Below are 10,000 nucleotides of genomic sequence, written 5' to 3' on the forward strand. Positions count from 1 at the left end.
CGTGGAAGAACAAGAATGTAAAGGTGAGTCACCGATCAATGACTTCAGATCAATAACCAATAATTATATTGATAATAATGGACTACATTTCCCAGACATCAACGAGTGCGAGACGTTGCCGGACGCCTGTAAAGGAAGGATGAGTTGCATCAACCACTACGGCGGATACTTCTGTCTGCCGCAGAACGCCCAGATCATCATCAGCAATGGAGGAGAGCAACCTGCTGCCACCACCAGACCCCCCCCTCCACTCTTCCCCAGTCACCACGGCAACCACCAGACCACCGGACACCAGGCCAGGACGTCCTCCGTCCAGTGTCCAGTCGGATTCACCGCAGACGAGTTCAACTTCTGCAGAGGTGAGACACAGACAGGAGCACCAATCAGAGAGCTCCAATCAGAGAGCACTAATGAGAGAGCTCCAATCAGAGAGCTCCAATCAGAGAGCACCAATCAGAGAGCTCCAATCTGAGAGCACTAATGAGAGAGCTCCAATCGGAGAGCACCAATCAGAGAGCTCCAATCGGAGAGCACCAATCAGAGAGCACCAATCAGAGAGCACCAATCAGAGAGCTCCAATCAGAGAGCACCAATCGGAGAGCTCCAATCGGAGAGCACTAATGAGAGAGCTCCAATCGGAGAGCACCAATCAGAGAGCTACAATCGGAGAGCTCCAATCAGAGAGCACCAATCAGAGAGCACCAATCAGAGAGCTCCAATCGGAGAGCACCAATCGGAGAGCTCCAATCGGAGAGCACCAATCGGAGAGCTCCAATCAGAGAGCTCCAATCAGAGAGCACTAATTAAGGTGGACTGAAGTTAAGGTGGACTGAAGTTAAGGTGGACTGACGTGTTTGTTGTTCCAGATGTGAACGAGTGTGTTCCCAGCAGCCCCTGCCAACATCTGTGCTACAACCTGCCGGGATCATTCATGTGCCAGTGTGAACAGGGCTATGAGCTGGCTCCAGACCAGCTGAGCTGCCACGGTCTGACCACACACACACACACACACACACACACACAGACAGATCTCTGAGTGGACCTGACCTTTAACCTTTAGGAAACGTTGCTGTTGTTTGTTGTTCTTTGTTGTTTATCAGATGTGGATGAGTGCCTGCTGTCCTCCTACCTTTGTCAGTGGCAGTGTGTGAACCAGCCCAGTTCCTACAGCTGCATCTGTCCTGAAGGATACCAGCTGCAGGGAACACGCATGTGCCAGGGTACACGCCTGCGGTCCCGCATGCAGCTTATAACACACACAGCCACTGGTTCTGGTTCTGATGTGGACCCTCCGGTTCTGTTCGCAGATATCAACGAGTGTGAAACGGGACCAAACTGCCGTGAGGACCAGGTGTGCTGGAACTACTTTGGAGGTTACCGCTGCTATCCCAGAAACCCTTGCCAGGAGCCCTACGTCCAGGCCGGAGAGGGGTGAGACCTGGAGCTCTGTGAGGAGGGTCTGGGGCAGGCTGTACTTAGTAGAGGGTGGCGGTGGGGGAACTGTTTCCCCATAAATGCTTCATGAGGGTTTCTGTAATAGCAACCGCTGACTAACACCATAGCAACCACCTAGAACACCATAGCAACCAAATTGATTTTCAGCTTTAGATTAAGCTTTAGATTCAGCTTTAGATTCAGATCTCTGTCACAGACACTGATTCTAAGGCGCTCTGACAGTAGTGTTCTCTGGGACTTGTAGTTGATTCCTAAAGGACTTCTAGCTTTATGTTCCTGCAGTAACAGTGTTGTCTCTGACCTCTGTCCTCAGACGCTGCAGCTGTCAGTCCCTGAGCGCGTGCAGAGGATTTCCTCCCTCCATCGTCTATAAGTACATGAGCATCACGTCAGACCGTTCTGTGCCGGCGGACATCTTCCAGATTCAGGCCACCAGCGTCTTCCCCAACATGCACAACACATTCAGGATCAAAGCCGGCAACGAGGAGGGACAGTTCTTCCTCCGGGTGAGCTGGATCCGTTAATCTCTTCTCACTGACTCACCTGATCACATTTACTCAGTTAATCTCACTCCGCCATTCATCATCCATCCTGCTGGACTGTAATCTCATCCATCAATAGTGACCGATAATGTGCATTAGCTGGCTAGGTAGCTAGCATTAGCTAACTTAAGATGTGACCATGTATGTCTCTTTTATCTTTTAACCATCTTCAAAATGTGGTTGTTTTTCCAACATAGATTAGCTTGGCATATAGCAACCTTATAACCTTAGATACAATTTCACAAGATCTTTCTAGTTCTCCTGACATCATGCTAAAAGTCCATACCTGCCAACTTTTCAAAAAACCTTGGAGTGAGATTTTGTCGGGGGTGACCAAAATGATGCCGCGCACGCAGCCGCACAAGTTGGTGGCTCAGATATCAGAGAATTGGAATTCATTTGATGTTGTACCCATGTTGTACCCTGCATTCTGGTGGTTTGTGTGGAGGCCCAAAGCCGCTGATAGGGGCAGCCGACTGGAGATGGACAATATTGGTTACATTCTGAGAAGCAGACATAGCTGAAGGTCCACCCCCAGGACATTCTGGACTAAGTAGATGTGATTTCCTGCATTCTAGTGGATTTTTGGGTGGTCTGCTAAAGATGTGTAATACCTGAACGTATTCTGAGTGATGTTCGGCATCATGACTTGTAGGGCCTTCTAGACTTGAGCTGAACATTCAACCAGAAAACTACTGTTGTGTCTAAATGACTGCCTGTATCACAATAAAGCCTTATTCATAGACCAGTGTTTAAGATTGGACCTAGGTACCTGTAGGTTGATTGATATTTTGATTAGAATGGTATTAAACTGATATTTTGAGCATGCAGTATACCACGAGGTTAACAAGGTGCTCTCCTGCTGCTTGTTATGACAGCTTTCACCACACTAAATCATGTTAACACGCACAAACTAATATTTATTTCAAGATTTAAAGTTTAAGAGAGCGAGTACTCAATTGGACGACATTTCATTGTTACATACCTAGTCTCAGCTCAGACCACATTTTGATTTCAGAGGTGGGGGGGGGACACAAGTATTTTTTTTTTTGGCCTTTTGATGGCTTTATTTATAGACACAGCTGTAGGGAGACTGATGGTGGTTGGAGAGAGAGGAGATGGCACGCAGCAAAGGGCAGCAGGTCGGATTTGAACCCGCGCTGATTCAGCAGCTCCTTATATGGGTCGCCAGCTCTACCGACTGAGCTAACCGGCGGGCGCCCTCAGTAGACAATAGTAGTTCTTCTAGTTTTCTATTGCTACTTTTACGTTTACTGTTCCCTTTTTTGGTTTGACTGGTTGTAAAGAATGTAAATGTAAATATAGAAAAAACTTTCTGGACACACACACATGCACGCACATACGCACATGGACACCGATTCAAACGTGAATGTAAATGAAACCTCTGATGTTACCTGGGCAACTCCAGCCAACCGGTGTGCAAGCAGGATGGAGTGACGGCGGGGACGGCCAATCACACAAGAAACGGCAGAGCCAATCGAGGAGCTTGTGGGCGGGTCTAAACTAAGGGAAACAGGCTTCAGCTTGAGCGGCCGTTTTCCGCTGGGTCCTAGTGTCTGACGAGTCTCTGTGTACTATAGCAGAACTTTGTTTTTGGACGGTACAAACTGCAGGGGACCAAACGGCCCAAGATCAGATTTTTTTTGCGTGAGAAATTGGATGTGTGGTGTGAGTTTGTGTGAAACAGACAAAACCTTGTGTCACACGGCGAAAGCGTGAGAGTTGGCAGCTCTGCAAGTCAGAGCGCTAACTTTACGCTATGAGCCAGAGTGCTAACGTCACGCTATCACATAACGCTTTCAGTAACTCTCCTCCTTCCTCTCACTGATGCTCATTGGTTGATCTTGTTGCAGCGGTCCAGTAACGTGAGCGGCATGCTGGTGATGACGCGTCCTCTGATTGGTCCCAGAGAGCACGTCCTGGACCTAGAGATGGTGACGCAGAACTCGGCTCTAAATTATCGATCCAGCTCTCTGCTCCGCCTCACGATCATCGTTGGACCGTACGCCTTCTAGAGACTCCACAGACCTGCTTCCAGGACGAGTTCAGGGACCAGGAGAGCTTTAAGCTTTAAGATTAAAGATGGAATCAAGTCTTAGTTTGAGATGTCCAGAAATATAATTGTGTGCTTAATTAAAGATGATTTAATGCCCAGTCACAACTACGTTAAAGATTGATGATATCTTTCCTGTCAATCATTTCTCTCATTTAAAGATTAAAGGTTTTCCACAGACACAGTTGGTTTATTCTCTCTGTTATATAACGCCACCGTTGTAATCACAGGAAACTCTGACCACTGCTGCTGATGTCATCAGGACAGCGTCCAGCCAGGGTTCAGCTCTGCAGGGACATTACATCACATCCTGTCCTCCTCCTCCTCCTCCTACTCCTCTTCTTCCTCAGATTTCAGACTCAAAGCTGGAGAGAAGCTCACATGTAAACTTCTACAAGCTTCTGATTGGCTGTGACGCATTATTTACAACAAAGAAGAAAACAGATGAATGTGTCTGGAGGCGCCAGCGAGCATCATCCTGGGCGTCGGCCAACAGAGACAAACACTGTAAAAACGCTGTAAAATATCCGACAATCATATTTAGAACAACGTTACTATCTGCAATGTTCCTATATTTTATTTGGACCGTTAGCTCCATGCTACTAACTAGCTCGCTGTTTACAAATCACCCATCAGCCAACACCACGAAGCAACCAACGGCAGACCCACACCGCGCAGCCCAGACACAGCCAGCTGGACAACCCCAGTTAGCTTAGCTACAGTTAGCTGCTGGATGCCCCCTCCCTCGCATCACAAGTAGAAAGCTATCGTTAGCTTTGTACTGTTAGCATCATTTATTGTTGGCTAACATCAGAATACATAAGTTAGTATCATGGATCACGTTAGCTGGGGAAGCTAACATTAGCTGGGAGGCTGTGGCTCAGAGGCAGAGCGGGTCGTTCCGTAATCGGAAGGTTGTGGGTCCGATCCCCGGCTCCTGGTGCCACATGTCGAAGTATCCTTGAGCAAGATACTGAACCCCAAATTGCTCCCGATGCCGTGCATCTGTGTGTTAATGTGTGTGAAAGGGTGAATTTAAGAGTAGGCTTAAGACATTCCTCTTTGATAAAGCTTATAGTTAGGGCTGGATCAGGTGAGTCCTGAACCATCCCTTAGTTATGCTGCTATAGGCCTAGACTATCGGGGGATTTCCCATGGTGCACTGAGCTCCTCTCTTCCTCTCTCTTTCTGCACTCATTCATGTTCCATTAATGCATGTTACTAACTTCACTTCTTCCCCGGAGTTCTTGTGCTTTCTCGTCTCACAGGTTCTTATCGATCCTGGTGGAGCCTCCTGCCATGGTCCTGCTAGATTGCCATTGCCAATACTGTTGCTGCTGTGCACCTGCCTGTCTGTCTGTCTGTCTGTCTGTCTGTCTGTCTGTCTGTCTCTCTCTCTCTCTCTCTCTCTCTCTCTCTCTCTCTCTCTCTCTTCTCTCTCTCTCTGTCTCTCTCTCCCACCCAGCTAGAGCCGAAGGATCTGTGTTGGACTCTGTGTTGTGGACTCTGTGTTGGACTCTGTGTTGGACTCTGTGTTGTGGACTCTGTGTTGTTGGACTCTGTGTTGTGGACTCTGTGTTGTTGGACTCTGTGTTGTTGGACTCTGTGTTGGACTCTGTGTTGTGGACTCTGTGTTGGACTCTGTGTTGTGGACTCTGTGTTGAACTTTGTGTTGGACTCTGTGTTGTGGACTCTGTGTTGGACTCTGTGTTGTGGACTCTGTGTTGTGGACTTTGTGTTGGACTCTGTGTTGTGGACTCTTTGTTGTTGGACTCTGTGTTGTGGACTCTGTGTTGGACTCTGTGTTGGACTCTGTGTTTGGACTCTGTGTTGTGGACTCTGTGTTGTGGACTCTGTGTTGGAGTCTGTGTTGTGGACTCTGTGTTGTTGGACTCTGTGTTGTGGACTCTGTGTTGTTGGACTCTGTGTTGTTGGACTCTGTGTTGGACTCTGTGTTGGACTCTGTGTTGTGGACTCTGTGTTGTGGACTTTGTGTTGGACTCTGTGTTGGACTCTGTGTTGTGGACTCTGTGTTGGACTCTGTGTTGTGGACTCTGTGTTGTGGACTCTTTGTTGGACTCTGTGTTGTGGACTCTGTGTTGTGGACTCTGTGTTGGACTCTGTGTAGTGGACTCTGTGTTGGACTCTGTGTTGTGGACTCTGTGTTGGACTCTGTGTTGTGGACTCTGTGTTGTGGACTTTGTGTTGGACTCTGTGTTGTGGACTCTGTGTTGTGGACTTTGTGTTGGACTCTGTGTTGTGGACTCTGTGTTGGACTCTGTGTTGTGGACTCTGTGTTGTAGACTCTGTGTTGGACTCTGTTGGACTCTGTGTTGTGGACTTTGTGTTGGACTCTGTGTTGTGGACTCTGTGTTGTGGACTTTGTGTTGGACTCTGTGTTGTGGACTCTGTGTTGGACTCTGTGTTGGACTCTGTGTTGGACTCTGTGTTGTGGACTCTGTGTTGGACTCTGTGTTGGACTCTGTGTTGTGGACTCTGTGTTGTAGACTCTGTGTTGTGGACTCTGTGTTGGACTCTGTGTTGTGGACGTGACTCTGTGTTGGACTCTGTGTTGTGGACTCTGTGTTGTGGACTCTGTGTTGGACTCTGTGTTGTGGACTCTGTGTTGGACTCTGTGTTGTGGACTCTGTTGTTGGACTCTGTGTTGTGGACTCTGTGTTGGACTCTGTGTTGGACTCTGTGTTGTGGACTCTGTGTTGGACTCTGTGTTGGACTCTGTGTTGTGGACTTTGTGTTGACTTTGTGTTGGACTCTGTGTTGTGGACTCTGTGTTGTGGACTCTGTGTTGGACTCTGTGTTGTGGACTCTGTGTTGTGGACTCTGTGTTGTGGACTCTGTGTTGGACTCTGTGTTGTGGACTCTGTGTTGTGGACTTTGTGTTGGACTCTGTGTTGTGGACTCTGTGTTGTGGACTTTGTGTTGGACTCTGTGTTGTGGACTCTGTGTTGAACTCTGTGTTGGACTCTGTGTTGTGGACTCTGTGTTGTAGACTCTGTGTTGGACTCTGTGTTGGACTCTGTGTTGTGGACTTTGTGTTGGACTCTGTGTTGTGGACTCTGTGTTGTGGACTTTGTGTTGGACTCTGTGTTGTGGACTCTGTGTTGGACTCTGTGTTGTGGACTCTGTGTTGGACTCTGTGTTGTGGACTCTGTGTTGTGGACTCTGTGTTGGACTCTGTGTTGGACTCTGTGTTGGACTCTGTGTTGGACTCTGTGTTGTGGACTCTGTGTTGTTGTGTTGGACTCTGTGTTGTGGACCTTGTGTTGTGGACTCTGTGTTGGACTCTGTGTTGGACTCTGTGTTTGGACTCTGTGTTGTGGACTCTGTGTTGTAGACTCTGTGTTGTGGACTCTGTGTTGTGGACTCTGTGTTGTGGACTCTTTGTGTTGGACTCTGTGTTGTGGACTCTGTGTTGTGGACTCTGTGTTGTGGACTTTGTGTTGGACTCTGTGTTGTGGACTCTGTTTGGACTCTGTGTTGGACTCTGTGTTGGACTCTGTGTTGGACTCTGTGTTGTGGACTTTGTGTTGGACTCTGTGTTGTGGACTCTGTGTTGTGGACTTTGTGTTGGACTCTGTGTTGTGGACTCTGTGTTGGACTCTGTGTTGTGGACTCTGTGTTGGACTCTGTGTTGGACTCTGTGTTGTAGACTCTGTGTTGGACTCTGTGTTGTGGACTCTGTGTTGGACTCTGTGTTGTGGACTCTGTGTTGTGGACTCTGTGTTGGACTCTGTGTTGTGGACTCTGTGTTGTGGACTCTGTGTTGTGGACTCTGTGTTGTGGACTCTGTGTTGGACTCTGTGTTGTGGACTCTGTGTTGGACTCTGTGTTGTGGACTCTGTGTTGGACTCTGTGTTGTGGACTCTGTGTTTGGACTCTGTGTTGGACTCTGTGTTGGACTCTGTGTAGTGGACTCTGTGTTGGACTCTGTGTTGTGGACTCTGTGTTGGACTCTGTGTTTGGACTCTGTGTTGTGGACTTTGTGTTGGACTCTGTGTTGTGGACTCTGTGTTGGACTCTGTGTTGTGGACTCTGTGTTGGACTCTGTGTTGTGGACTCTGTGTTTGGACTCTGTGTTGGACTCTGTGTTGTGGACTCTGTGTTGTGGACTCTGTGTTGTGGACTTTGTGTTGGACTCTGTGTTGTGGACTCTGTGTTGTGGACTCTGTGTTGGACTCTGTGTTGGACTCTGTGTTGTGGACTCTGTGTTGTGGACTCTGTGTTGTAGACTCTGTGTTGGACTCTGTGTTGTGGACTCTGTGTTGTGGACTCTGTTGGACTTGTTTTGGACTCTGTGTTTGGACTCTGTGTTGTGGACTCTGTGTTGTGGACTCTGTGTTGGACTCTGTGTTGGACTCTGTGTTGTGGACTCTGTGTTGTGGACTCTGTGTTGGACTCTGTGTTGTGGACTCTGTGTTGTGGACTCTGTGTTGGACTCTGTGTTGTGGACTTTGTGTTGGACTCTGTGTTGTGGACTCTGTTGTTGTGGACTTTGTGTTGGACTCTGTGTTGTGGACTCTGTGTTGGACTCTGTGTTGTGGACTCTGTGTTGGACTCTGTGTTGTGGACTCTGTGTTGGACTCTGTGTTGGACTCTGTGTTGTGGACTCTGTGTTGGACTCTGTGTTGGACTCTGTGTTGTGGACTCTGTGTTGTGGACTCTGTGTTGGACTCTGTGTTGGACTCTGTGTTGTGGACTCTGTGTTGTGGACTTTGTGTTGGACTCTGTGTTGGACTCTGTGTTGGACTCTGTGTTGGACTCTGTGTTGTTGGACTCTGTGTTGTGGACTCTGTGTTGGATCTGTGTTGTGGACTCTGTGTTGGACTCTGTGTTGTGGACTCTGTGTTGGACTCTGTGTTGGACTCTGTGTTGTGGACTCTGTGTTGGACTCTGTGTTGTGGACTCTGTGTTGTGGACTTTGTGTTGGACTCTGTGTTGTGGACTCTGTGTTGGACTCTGTGTTGGACTCTGTGTTGTGGACTCTGTGTTGGACTCTGTGTTGTGGACTCTGTGTTGTGGACTCTGTGTTGTGGACTCTGTGTTGTGGACTCTGTGTTGTGGACTCTGTGTTGTGGACTCTGTGTTGTGGACTCTGTGTTGTGGACTTTGTGTTGGACTCTGTGTTGTGGACTCTGTGTTGGACTCTGTGTTGGACTCTGTGTTGTGGACTTTGTGTTGTGGACTCTGTGTTGGACTCTGTGTAGTGGACTCTGTGTTGTGGACTCTGTGTTGGACTCTGTGTTGTGGACTCTGTGTTGTGGACTCTGTGTTGGACTCTGTGTTGTGGACTCTGTGTTGTAGACTTTGTGTTGGACTCTGTGTTGTGGACTCTGTGTTGGACTCTGTGTTGTGGACTCTGTGTTGTAGACTCTGTGTTGGACTCTGTGTTGTGGACTCTGTGTTGTGGTCTCTGTGTTGTGGACTCTGTGTTGGACTCTGTGTTGTGGACTCTGTGTTGGACTCTGTGTTGTGGACTCTGTGTTGTGGACTTTGTGTTGTGGACTCTGTGTTGTGGACTCTGTGTTGTGGACTCTGTGTGTGGACTCTGTGTTGTGGACTCTGTGTTGGACTCTGTGTTGTGGACTCTGTGTTGTGGACTCTGTGTTGGACTCTGTGTTGTGGACTCTGTGTTGTGGACTCTGTGTTGGACTCTGTGTTGTGGACTCTGTGTTGTGGACTCTGTGTTGTGGACTCTGTGTTGGACTCTGTGTTGTGGACTCTGTGTTGTGGACTCTGTGTTGTGGACTCTGTGTTGGACTCTGTGTTGTGGACTCTGTGTTGGACTCTGTGTTGTGGACTCTGTGTTGTGGACTCTGTGTTGGACTCTGTGTTGTGGACTCTGTGTTGGACTCTGTGTTGCCCACTGTTGGCACTGGGGCATAAAGGTCACAACCTTTGACCCTCGTCC

At 48.4% G+C, this 10,000-nt stretch overlaps 1 protein-coding gene across 1 annotated transcript in view; it reads left to right on the forward strand.

The window, feature by feature from the left end:
- The window catches only part of si:ch73-173h19.3 (uncharacterized protein LOC563864 homolog), a 5,831-nt gene extending 1,580 nt beyond the window's left edge, over positions 1–4,251 (forward strand). The window contains exons 2-8 of the mRNA XM_051382715.1: positions 1–23; positions 96–359; positions 867–986; positions 1,101–1,220; positions 1,308–1,431; positions 1,769–1,961; positions 3,872–4,251. The exon at positions 1–23 is cut by the window's left edge and continues 23 nt beyond it. Of these exons, the coding sequence (XP_051238675.1) occupies positions 1–23; positions 96–359; positions 867–986; positions 1,101–1,220; positions 1,308–1,431; positions 1,769–1,961; positions 3,872–4,033 (1,006 nt within the window). The 3' untranslated portion in view covers positions 4,034–4,251. The remainder of the gene's footprint in view (positions 24–95; positions 360–866; positions 987–1,100; positions 1,221–1,307; positions 1,432–1,768; positions 1,962–3,871) is intronic.
- The last annotated feature ends 5,749 nt before the right edge of the window (positions 4,252–10,000 follow it).

The sequence above is a fragment of the Dicentrarchus labrax genome, unplaced genomic scaffold, assembly GCF_905237075.1.
Source record: "Dicentrarchus labrax unplaced genomic scaffold, dlabrax2021, whole genome shotgun sequence".
NCBI lineage: Eukaryota > Metazoa > Chordata > Actinopteri > Moronidae > Dicentrarchus > Dicentrarchus labrax.